Raw genomic sequence first — 12,213 nt, 5'->3', positions numbered from 1 at the left:
AGCATATAGGCTGTGTGAGAGAGAGTCAAGTAAGGTAGCCTGGGGCCTGCGTCTGTTTGGTTTTAATATCAGACTAAGGAGCTTGAATCTTACCTAGGGGCAGTGTAGGAAGCCATTACTGTGTTTAGGAGAGGATGCCATGATCAGCGCTGTAGTTTAGGAAGATGTATCTGGTGGGTCTGGGCAGGAAGGATACAAAAGGGGAGAGACTTTGAGCTGGGAGATGCTAGGAGCTTATTAGCTAACCTAGGTGATGGGGGCTAAGTTAGGGTGCTGACCATGGAAATGAAAAAGAAGAGATGGGTGCCAAGGATGCTGTGGTGGAGAACTGATGCATTTATAAGTTGATTGGATGTAGTAGTTGAAGAAGAGGGAGACATCAAAGATAATTCTGAGGCTCCATGAATAAAAACAGAATGATGGTTCCATTAATAAGCCAGAAGTTAGCAGGAGGAGCAGGTTTGGTGTAAGATGAAGACCTCAGTATTAGATACGTTGAATTTGAGTGACAGTGGAGCTCCAGGTAGAGATGTATGGAAGGCAATCAGACATCTGGAATTGGAGCTCAAAAGAGTGGAAAGAGCTATAGATTTGGGAGTCATCCTCACAAAGGTAAAGGTTAAAGCTTTGGGCATGGATGAGATCTCTATATGTCAGAGGGCATGGAGAGAAAAGAACTTAGAATGAAATGGCCATGAGGGAATGGAGGTCATACAGGGGACTAAGAACAAATGTTCAGGACAGAGAGAGGACACTAGGACAGTGGGTCGTCACAGAAGTCAGAATAGTAAAGGGTTTCCAGGAGGAGGGGTGGGAGGTTAGCAATATCACTGTGGAGAGATCATGAGGAGAAGGACTCAGGAAAATTCACTGGGCTTGCCAATTAGGTGGCCCCAGTGATTTTCAAAGGCATATTTTCAATAGAGTGGTGGTGACAGAAACCAGACAGAGATTGAGGAGTGAGAGATGAGAGGGTGCAGACAGCATATCAACCAGTCTTTTGAGTGGTTTTGTGATAAAAGGGAAGAGGGTGGTAGCTAAAGAGGGTAGCAAGATACTGAGAACTTCTTTCTGTGAATATAGGAGCCATGAGAATGTTTTTAGAGGGGGAGGAGAGAGAGGTTGAATATGGAGGGAAGAGGGAGAAGAAAAAGATATAAGAGAGAGAGAAAAGAAATTGATAGAATAGGTCTCTAAGGAGGTAAGGGGAGTTAGGCTTAGGAACCCAGGTGGATAATTTAGGCTCAACAAGGAGGTGAGGTACCTCTTCATGAAATTAGACTAGAGGATGGATACAGATATAGGGAGATATTGGTGTCAAGCCTTGGGAGCTTGAATTGAGAACCCAATTTTTATATTTCATCATGGAAATAGGAGATGAGATCAAGGCCCATTCCATCATTCATTCAATGTGTGCTCTTAATCCATGCTACATGCTAGCCTAGGTTCTGGAAAAATGGTGGTAAACAAAAGAGATCCTTTTTTTAAGAGGTGGAAATGGACAATAAACAAATAAGCAAATACACATATGATATGTCAGATGGGTGATAAGTGCCATAGAGATAAAATAAAGCAGTGAAATGCCAATGAGGGATGAAGGGTTGGGGGGGGTGGTTGGATGGTCAGGGAAAAGGCTTCACTGGGCACGCAGGGAATGTGCCAGATGGAATAGCAAGTGCAAAGGTCCTGAGGTGAGAGTGTGCCTGATACGGGGAAAGTAGGGGGCCCGAAATCAGAAAGGGAATGAGAATGGGGACCAGCTTTCTGTGGGCCTTGTAGGTGATCATAAGACCTTTGGCTTATACTCTGCATGGTGTGAGAAGCCTTAGGAAGGATTTGGGCAGAGGAGTGACATCATCTGACTTGTTCTAAAAGCATCAGTGTGGCCAGGATGGAAGGAGGGAGACCAGTCAGGAGGCTGGTGCTTTTGATCAGGATGGTACCTGGAGATGGTGAGACATACTCAGATTGTAGACATATTTTGGAGGTGTCACCATCAAGATTTAAAGAGAGACTAGACATGGGATGTGAGAGAAGGAAAAGTCGAGGTTTCTGGCCTGAGCACCTAAGGGATGGAGTTGCTCTTTATTGAGATGGAGAAGAATGTGGGAAGAGCAGGCTTAGAGGTGATATCAGAAGTGTGATTTTGGCCACGTTAGATTTGAGGTGCCCAAGAAATGTCCAAGACAGTTGGATGTATGAGTCAGGAGTTTATGAGGGAGAGATTGGAGCCTAGAAATGTGGGAGTTGTCAGTATATGATGTCATGTGGAGTAAGGCACTGCATGATATCACCCAGGGGGGTGAGCACAGAGAGAGAAGGATTGAGTTCTGGAGCCTTGAACATTTAGCAATTTGAGACATGAGGAGGAACCAGCAAAGAAACTGGTATGGAGCAGCTTTTGAAGTGGAGGAAACTCAAAGGGTGTGGTTCTCTGGAAGCCAGGAAGGGGTGATACTGGCCATCCAGCAGGCTCATCTTAAGGACTTTTCGGTGGTACCCAGCAGTTTGGGGCAGGAGTAGAAAATCCTAAGTGGCTCCCATGGAAGAGGGTTACTAAGAGGGGTGTGATGGAAGAATGAAGGGCTGAGGGATGCCCCGATGCTCGGGAAGATGACCCTCGGGCTCAGACTGGCAGGGTCACTGCCGAATCCAGGAAGAAGCAGGTGACTGTGAGAGGAGAAAGGTCCTGGGATGGGGTCATGCTGGCCGTGAGGGCGGGTGAGGTATGAGGCCACAGGATTGAAATCTGGTCCCAGGCTGGCACCTTCCTACTCCACGCTGGGGTTGGAAAAGAGAGAGGTGGGTGGCGTCCTGCTGGACAGCAGAAAGTCCAGCTGCCCTTTGGAGAAGCGAGACCCTAGATCCACCCTCTCATCTTGTCTGACACCCTGCCCGCCTCCCTCCAGCTTGTGGCCAGAACCCAGACTCAGAACACTGACTAATCTTGATTTTCTCTTTGTTTTTGTTTTGTTTCGTCTTGTTAAATGCCTTGTCCCTGGCGTTCTTCGTGTGTCCTGTGTCCATCTGTCCTCTGTGCCATGGGCGTGGTGCCTTCCTTGCCTGGTGTCCTCCCCTCCACCCACCCACCCCTCCCTGCTTGCCTCCCTGCTGCCGGCTCCCCGGGGTGGGGGTGAGCAGCGTACAACGCCAGGCTGCAGGGCACTGGGCAGAGTGTCGGCTCCGGGCACCCTCCTCTCCACCGGCTCCGATCTTCCTCTCTCTCTGGTTGGTTCCTCTCCCCACTTCCCCCTTTATGACTTGCCTGAGCTCTCCGTTTCTTTCTTTTCCCTTCCTCCTTCATGTGCTGTTCCTCCAAATTTTTGCCCACTTTCTTCTACCTCCTCATTTCCCATTTCCTCCTCACTTTTCTTCCTCTCCCTCTTCTGTTCTCTCTCTTTGCCCCCCACTTCTTTTCTCACTGCCCCCTTCTTCCTCCTGCCTCCCTCCTCTCTGCATGAGTGAGTGCTCCCACTTCTGCATGGACACGGCCTGATGCTTCCAGCCTTGGCCTTCCCTGCTGGGAACAGGGTCCGGGGTGACTAGATGAACTTTCAGCCTACCCGTGGGCACACAGGCCTTTGCAACAAGGGTGCTCAGTGAGGGTTTGGGACAGCCCGGATCTCCAGCCACCTTGGCCAGATCACCTGGGCTGCCCGGCCAGAGCCTCAGCAGGAGTCAGGCCAAGCTCTGCATGGACCAGCAGGCACAAGACACAGAGTGGTGCCCTGGCACCTGCTGCTCTGTCCATTCTGGAGCACAGCACTCCCTGGGGACAGGGCACTCCCTCTGACCTCATCCTGAATCTCTGATCCTAGGACCCACGGCCAAGAGTCAGAAGCCCTGGGTGTGGTCCTGGCTTTTCCTGTGACCACCTCTGTGACACTCCTCCCGGACAAGTCTCTGAATTGCTCAGAGCTCTGTCTCGCGATGTGACAAAGGGAGGATCGTAGCCTTGCCAAGTGCCTTTTGCATGGTGGCTTGATGTGCCCCAACATGGTGGACCCGCCATCAAGAGTCACGTTGCTCTGTTAGAGGGTGATGTCGTCCACTAGCGTCTCCCACCAGCTCTTGGACATACAACCCCTAGACATTTAGCTCTGGGGAGGGAATCACCTCATCCCTTCCCTGCTCCTCGGAGCCCAGAGGCCCAGGTCAGGGAGAAGACGATGTGCTCAGGCTTACCCCAGGCCGTGGCCTTGAGCAGTTCCGGGAAAAGGCTTGGGGGTGGGGCGGGGTGGGAACTGATGACTCCCAGTGGCAATATCTGGTGCTCTCACGGCCCCTCCTTCTCCCAGTCCATGGATAATGGGGAGACGGTTCTAGCAGAATGCCCCCTGTCCCCCTCCTCTCCTGTCCCTCCGTCTTTTCTCGGCCCAGTGGTGGGGAGTGCAGGGGTTTGGGCAGTTCTGGGGGGTCCTGAGGGGAGCTGGCATGGCTTGCCCTGGGGCTGCTAGTGTGGTTGCCGTGTGGCTTTCTGGTGCCCTGGCCCAGCAGGTGGCCTCCCGGATCCCCTCCCTTCTGGAGCCCCAGGCAAGCAGTCGGACACCCAGCCCCGCCACCTGGAGCTGAGGAATCCAGTTTTTTGGAAATTGGAAGGCTGGAAAGAAGAGCTGGGTCTGTCGGGGTGGAAGCGGCCAGTCCTGGGGCGGGTAGGGGAGGCATGTGATGAAATGAAGCCTGACACCAGGGCATACGTCCATGGAACTCGGGGGCGGTGGGCAGCCCTGCTCTATCTATTAACCAGGTGTATTGATGTGTGTTAGGGCTACAGCCCCTAGAATTGCCCGTGTGTGTGTGTGTGATGAAGGGGATTCACGGCCTCAGTTCCAGCCCACTTTAGGGGAGCCTTGGAGCCAGCTGTTCCCCCGAGCACAGTACCATCCTGGGGGGCAGAGTGAGGACCCCGGGAGATGGGGCTGCTCCGGCCCCTTGCCCTTCAGGTCTGGTGGTCAATGCGGAGGCCCCGGGCTGAGGTGACCACTGTCCTCCAGGAGGACGGGAAGGTCCGATGCCCACAGTGTGTGAGCAGCCCTTGGAGGATGACAAAGGGCTTCTGGATGTAGTGCGTTATTATCCCAAAGGCCACTTTCTGGCCGCTCCTCGTGCTGCCGGGGCTGGAAGGCTGGACTCACCAGCTTTCCTGGGAGGACCTTCCAGAGTCCCTTGCCTGCCTCTCTTTCCCCCTCTCTTCATGAGCTTCCTCTGGCCCCCGTTCTCCTGCTGGGGCAGGGCTGAGTGTGGAGGTTCTGAGGGTGACTGTGACCCACACCGTCCTGCCGGGCTAAGGCTGCGTGCGCCCACACGTGTCTGTATGTGTGTGTGTACGTGTGTGCCTGTGTGTGTGCAGGGAGCGGGGCACGTAGACAGCGGCCCTGAGAGTGGGGCCGGGGCCAGGAGACCAAGGAAGTCCTGGGGTCAGGGGTGGGGGAGGGGAGGAGGCCGGTGGGGAGTGCGGGCCTATTTTTATTATCCGTCAGCCTCTGGGACACGAGGGAGTGGTGTTCTCTCTCTGACACTGGCCGTCAGCTTGTGTCCAGACGTCCCAGCTTGGCTGAGGAACAATGGGGCTCTCTCTCTCCCCTCTGCCATGGCCCGTCTCCCCTCCCGTAGAGAGAGACAAGAGAGAGGGAACATGGCTCTCCAGGCGCTCCGGGGCAGATCTGGGACTGCCAAGGCGGACAACAGTGGGACACTGTGTTCAAAGAATGTGAGAGGCCCAGGCTGGCCACGGGGGCCGTGGGCGCTCTGCGGGAGAGGGGCTGTCCCCGTGGGAGTGGTATGCCGGGCTTCCCCCTTCTGCAGAGGGAGGCTCTGCCCTGCAGGACCCTAGCTCTTTGGACGGCAACCTGTCCATCCCCCCTGCCTCTGGACAGAGCCGGTCCCACTCCAGTGGTGGTGGAGAGACGGCTTGAAGAGGTGTGATTGCCCTCAAGTGTCTGACCGCCTTGGGCCAGGTCTCGCATCCTCCAAAGCCCGGAAGCCCCTCCAACAGTCCAGCCTCTTCTCCGGGCCGCTGCAACCCTCTGCATCCCCAGAATGTGGGGGATGTCCTGGGTGCATCGGGGAGAATGTTTCTGTCCCTCTGGGAGACTTAGGGCCTCGAATTGAAACAGACCCAATTTTCGAGGGCAGATATCGGATCCCCAAACAGGGAAACTGGCCACCCCTTGCAGACCACCCCTTGCAGACCTGTCACGGGGACCTGCCAGAAAGAGGCTGCGGGTCTGGGCAAGCCGGAACTGAGAGCAGCCCTAATGCGTTTCTTTTAACCTTGGGGCTGAAGTTGGTTCCAAACCCCAAAGGCCTTTCCCAAATGGGCCTCCTTTGTCACGATTATTATTAGAAAATCAATGGCTACGTCTCTTTCTCTCTAATGTTTTTGCCAGGAGTGGAACCAGCAGCGGCTTTGGACCAAGCTGCCCCGAGGCCTGAGGGGGAAGGGGGCTCGGTGGTGGGGGGAGCACGGCCGAGGACAGGGCCGGTCGGGGTGCAGGCTGCTTCTCTGAGGGCTGGCGGCCTGGGGTCGCTGTAGGGTCCCGGCTGTTGCTCCACCCTTCAGAGCCGGGCCCCATCTTTCATCCGTGTTGATGCTCATAGCAGCCCCTGCTTAGGACTCTGCGACCCCCATTTTTCTATTCTGAAAATAAAGGTCCTTCGAGGCAAGGGGTTTATTTGCTTTAAGTAAAGCAGTTGTGAGTCTGGTTTACTGTCTTTAGCCAGGGCTCTTTTTTCCTCGGTTGAGATGGTAGGCAGGTTGCCTCTGATTAATGAAGAGCCCGAAGTGGAGCCTCAGATCATCCCCACCCCCCCGAAAAAAGAAAGAACACCGCCCCATCCAGCTACCTTCTGCATTTACATGTGCTCTCCAGATGGGGCTCCTAATTATGGGATAATATGAGTGCATGTCTTGGAGTGATGGTGTGAGTGTTTGAGAGTATGTGTCCATCCCTAGACTTGGCAGCCGGCAGCCTGCTGTTCATGACAAGTAGGGAGTCTTCCCAGCCTGTGCTTGTCATGGCAGCCTTAGTGGCTGCTCCAGGCTGGAGCTGAAGGGCCCCCAGGGCCATGCAGACCCCGCTGTGGAGGGTAGATGGTGATTCAGTCTGAATGAGGGTGATTTCTGCTTGGCTGAGCTGGCGTGTTCCTGGGGCCAGCTCTGTGTGTGTGTGCGTGTGTGTGTGTGTGTGTTGTGTGCATGTGTGCCACGTGGCGGTTGGTCTGCCCACAAGTGCTGGCCTGAGGCTGCTGTGTCCAGGGTCTCACGAGACCTTTGATAAGTCCCAGCACCTCTCCTCACCTGCCCTCTCGGGTGGTGGTGAAGGCAGGGCTGGGAATTTCCTCCTGCAGGATAATGAGGACAAGGGGCCCGCCCTCAGGCTGGGTCTTGGCCTCTGGGTCCCGGGGAATAAGTTCTCTAGGATTCTGGAGCCAGCTCAGTGAGGCAATGGGTTTCGTGCTGCAGCCCAGCTGTGGGAAGAGGGAGTGGGAAGGGAGGAGGGTGAGATTAACAACATCCCCAGGCCTGCGGAATGGAAGGGAAGTGCACAAAAGCAGATGGGGCACATGGCTTCAGGCTCTTTGCCTGCTGCTCTGCTGGGAGAGGCAGGCTGGAACCTGGGCCATCTTTGGGGCAAGAGAAGGGTGGACAGATAAGGGGCCAGCATAAAGGAAGTGGGAAGGAGCTTTCAGAGGTGCACTGGATGAGGGTTGGGCGATCCCAGAGAAGGCCAGCAGTATTCCGGGGGCCAGCTGGGGCTGGGGACACTGTGACAAGACTTAGTCATTTCTTGGTTTCTTCTCGGGAGCACCATTTGCAAGATGATGCATCATTCATTCTTTCCAAAAGTCTTCCCCGCGGGCCTGGTGTTGCTTGTTGGTTGATGCAGTCGCCTTGGAGACTGACTCTCCTCCCTCCTCCACCTTCCCTCTTTTGCCTGGAAGCTCTGGCCCTCTGCCTCCGGGGCTTGGAAGAAGTTGACATCTGTTTCTTGTATCAGTCCTTTGTGCTCTGGGCCCCAACCCTGTGCAGAGTAGAGATTCTTGGTGAAGGCCAGCCAATCTAAGCTGATCCCCCACCCTGCAGAGAAACCGGGGTGTGGGCAGAGGGAGGCTGGTGGGAGGATGTGCTGAGGGGAGACAAGCCCAGCTCCAGATTGGCCCCCTGGGCTAAGATGCACTGCCTTCTCTGGGGGAATTAGGCCCGATGGATCCTTTCCCCCGCATTATGCTCAGTGCCCTCTATGTCCTGCCCTTCCTCCCAGGGGTGCAAGCTCGGGAGAAGCAGCCTGCAGAGCCCCCAGCACCTCTCCGGAGGCGGGCGGCCAGCGATGGGCAGTACGAGAACCAGTCGCCAGAACCTGCATCCCCCCGTAGTCCTGGGGTTCGCTCCCCTGTCCAGTGCGTCTCCCCAGAGCTGGCTCTCACCATCGCTCTCAATCCTGGAGGGCGGCCCAAAGAGGTGAGTCCTGGGGCCACAGAGGGTAGCAGAGCCCACCTGAACTATTGAGGAACCTGATGGTTAACTGGGCAGCAATGACCTGTCAGCAAACTCAGTAATTTTTCCTCCCTGCATCCTCAGCCTAGGTCTCCTCTCAGGCTTGTGGAATCTGGAGCCCATTTCCTTCACTAAATAGCTTTTATTCCCCTACTTCTTCCATGAACACTGAGACTGAGGTTCCCTTCTTGATTCCTAAAGCGCACCCCTTAGTAGGGTGGTAAGGATCCTGGGTGTGATGTAGGTGACCACAGTCTCTAAACTCCAAGCCAGATCCTAGAGACTGACTTTGTTTTTGAGCCCTTTCTAGACGTAGGGTTTTCTTGGGAGATCAAATTTCAATGTCAAATTGTTTGTGTTTCTGAGACGGTTCAATAGTTTGAGGAAGTAGGTCTTAAACTTTAGCGAGCATAACAATCACCAGGGAATCTACTAAAAATGTAGATCCCCAAGTCCCCCCTCCAGAGATTCTAGCCTATTAGACCTGGGATGGGACCCAAGAATCTTCATTTTAAACATGCACCTGGAAGATTCTGATGTGAGTGGCCCATATTTGATAAAATCCAGGTTAACAAGTCATTCTGGATATAAATGGCTTTTGGACATCTTTTCTCTCTTGCCTTCAGTCCCCTGGCCCCAGCGCCTTCTCTTTGGCCCTGTTGTGAAGTATTTCCAAGGCAGGTGCTGCCGGACCATGGCCTTGCAGATAGCCACTTTCTATTCTCTTGGCTGCAAGGAGTTGTTGGGCTCACGGATGGTGAGGATCTCCCTTTGACCTCTGTGTTAACCGGGGGAGGGCGGTGGTCAGGCTGGTTACCTGGGAACTCCTCCTCCTCAGGGTCACAGCCACTGTTTTCCTCCCTTGTTCTTCTGCAGCCCCATCTGCACAGCTACAAGGAGGCCTTTGAGGAGATGGAGAGAACCTCCCCGACCAGCCCACCGCCCAGTGGGGGTAAGAACTTCACACTCAGCCTGCCTTCCCTGGGTCCCCTCTGGCCTGTGTAAGCACCCAGGTTTGGGGGTGCTGGCAAAGTTGGGAGGGGCCAGAACCGGTCCTTCTCATCCCTATGGCTCATTTTACTTCAGCTTCCCTCCCCCGCTTCTATTCTTTTCTGCCGTCCACGCTCACACGTCTATGGATGCAGCAGCCTCAGTCCTGGGATCTGGACTGACCTACAGTGGGGCCCCTGGACTCCCGTATTATGGAGTTTGCTGGTTGCTGAGAGTCTTCGCATCCTATGTGCAAGACATCCCCCATCCTAAAGGGACTCTTTGTGACTTGCTGGTGTGTCTCTGAGGCACCCCTTGACCTTCTTGCTTCTGACCCCCATTTTTGTCTGCATCCAGGCACCTCTTCCACTTCAGGCAACCTGTTTAGTTTCCACCGAGGAAAGAAAGGCTCAGAACCCTCAGGCTGACTGTATCCCCATCTCATTCATCCCTTGGCTTCCAGACAGGAGCCTTTAGTCTGTATCCCCCTGATGCTCTCACAGGAGAGGCAAATCCCTGAAGGGCAGAGACATTTTTACCCAAAGAGAAGACCTGGATGAGCCCAGGAGAGGGGCAGTGTTCCTTTTTATGGTAGAAGAGACATGAAGAGGAGCTGGAGGAGGCCTGGGAAAGCAGTGATGGAGCAGTACCAGGCTGTGAAGGACTCAGGGTCCCTGTGAGAGGCCCGGGTCGGCAGAGGTAGAGAGGCTGGCGATGCTCCAGGATCAGATTGGGTGGGCCCTGCCCAGGCTATTCATTTGTCCCGCTGAGAGGGGAGGAGGGTGAGGACAAGGGAGTTGGAGCTGGCCATGCGTTCTTCTGGTGGTCGGCTGTCCCGCAGAGGGGAGGAATGTGACACCAGTACCTGGCCCCTGTGCCAACAGAACTCGTGTTGGCTACCATCTTGGACAGGCAGGAGGCTGAAGCTATGAGTGGATGCCATGGCTGTCCCTAGAGCAGTGCTGTCCAGTGGAAAAATAACATGAGCCATGTTTGCACTGGAGAATTTACTAATAGCTCTGTTAAAGAACATACAGGAAACTGGAGAAATTAATTGTAATGATTTTTAAATTTAACTCAAAATATCCAAAGTATTATTATTTCAATAGGTAAATCGAAACAAAAATATTAATGAGATATCTTACAAGCTTTTTAAAAAATATCTAAAAAGAGGCTGGGGAAATTAATTTTAATAATAGATTTTATTTAACCCCAAGGATCTAAAATATCATTTCAACATGTAATCAGTATGAAGAGATATTTCACATTCTTGTTTCATACAAGGTTGAAATCACTGTGTGTTTTACACTTACAACTTTGTTTAGACTGGCCACACCGCCGGTGTTCCTTAGCCCCACGTGGCTCATGGCTACCATATTGGACAGTGCCAGCCCAGGGCAATCTGCGCAAGATACCTCTGTGCCTTTTATGACTCGTGGAATGTCTCTCCCTGGTCTTAACCCCCCACCTTCACACCTGCTCCAATTCCCTGTGGGTCCAAATAGCCAGGATCCTGGCCAGCACCCTGTCTGGGATGAAGCCATCTGGGCTGGGCTAGAGTTGGGTTCTGCCACATGTTTCTGTTCGCATTCTTCTCTCCCTCCCCTTCTCCCCTTAGCCAACCCCGAGAGCCCTGGGCAGGGAGAATAAGTTAGAGGTTTCCTCCATGCACAGAGGCGGAGAAATGCGAGGAATTCTTCTCTCAGGAAGCCAAGCCTTGCCTGGCTTCAGGGCCACCCACTTGTCTGCCTTAGCAGATGGGCCAGATTCCTGGGGACTGAGGACAGTCGTGATTAGGGAGTTGGAGGTGCTGAGGGGAGCCTAGAGAAACCTCCCACCGCCTCTGTCCCCTTGTCCCCTTCACCTCCTTTCACTGGTCCACCTGTGCCTCTGCTGCACCTGCTGGGCAAACACATGCAAACTTGTGGGCTGGAGAGGCTTCGTGGTCATTCCACGGACAGTGGTCTCTGAGGCTGGGCTCATTCTTCCATAATTAATCACATTCAAAGTTGCAAGATACCTCTGTGTGTGTGTGTGTGTGTGTGTGTGTGTGTGTGTGTGTGTGTAATGAGAGAAAGAGGGACACACAGGAGCATGCAGGCCTAGACCTACGCCATGGCTAGATGTTTGTGTCTGTACATATTTGTCCCCTCTGCTGTATTTGTCTGTTGGGCGTCTCAGGGTTAGAGTGGAGAATAGGGGTGGGCCACCCATCTGGACTCTTGCGATGCCTCTCTATTCCCCCAGACACCTGTGTACACACCAGCATGTGCACAGATAAGTCATTTAAATTGCTTTCATTGAAAGATTATATTTTGGGGGGTTAGTTTCCTATAGGTCTCACTGTCTTTGGGGAGAGGGAGGAGGTGCCAGGGAGGGTCCCGGAGCAGCTGTGTGGGATCTGGGCACCCAAGGGGCACAGCTAGTCTGTTGAGGCCATCGGTGTGGGGCAGGCAGTCTTGAGCTCTGGCACCTGTGCTGCTGCATGTCCTCAGCAGCTATGGCCTCTGCAGGGTCCCGAGAACTGCGGCCGGAGACGCAGAGCTCATTTCTTTACTTGTCCTCAGAGGTGTGTTAGGAGACGTGGCAGCTGCCGCTGAGAAATCTCGTGACTGGGCATAGCAACTGCCCTGCAGCTCAGCTCGGAGTCCGGCCACGTCCTTGGCTAATGGGAGAAAGCCTGACCGCCCTTTGTGACCTTGTGTGTTATGTGACACTTCCAACCC

The 12,213-nt window shown here is 53.9% G+C and overlaps 1 protein-coding gene across 9 annotated transcripts in view; it reads left to right on the top strand.

Annotated features, from left to right (window-relative positions):
• The window catches only part of TNS1 (tensin 1), a 207,413-nt gene that overhangs the window by 162,392 nt on the left and 32,808 nt on the right, over window positions 1-12,213 (top strand). For 7 of the 9 annotated variants that reach the window (XM_028167912.2, XM_057551606.1, XM_028167911.2 and 4 more), the window contains 3 exons: window positions 3,142-3,228; window positions 8,265-8,461; window positions 9,374-9,449. In XM_028167912.2, coding sequence (XP_028023713.2) covers window positions 3,142-3,228; window positions 8,265-8,461; window positions 9,374-9,449 — 360 coding nt within the window. The remainder of the gene's footprint in view (window positions 1-3,141; window positions 3,229-8,264; window positions 8,462-9,373; window positions 9,450-12,213) is intronic. The other 2 variants (XM_028167910.2, XM_028167909.2) reach the window with 1 other exon arrangement.

Source organism: Balaenoptera acutorostrata, chromosome 8, assembly GCF_949987535.1.
Source record: "Balaenoptera acutorostrata chromosome 8, mBalAcu1.1, whole genome shotgun sequence".
In the NCBI taxonomy this organism is placed as follows: Eukaryota; Metazoa; Chordata; class Mammalia; order Artiodactyla; family Balaenopteridae; genus Balaenoptera; species Balaenoptera acutorostrata.
Note: the sequence above shows the minus strand (reverse complement) of the source record. Positions and strands in the feature narration are given on the sequence as shown.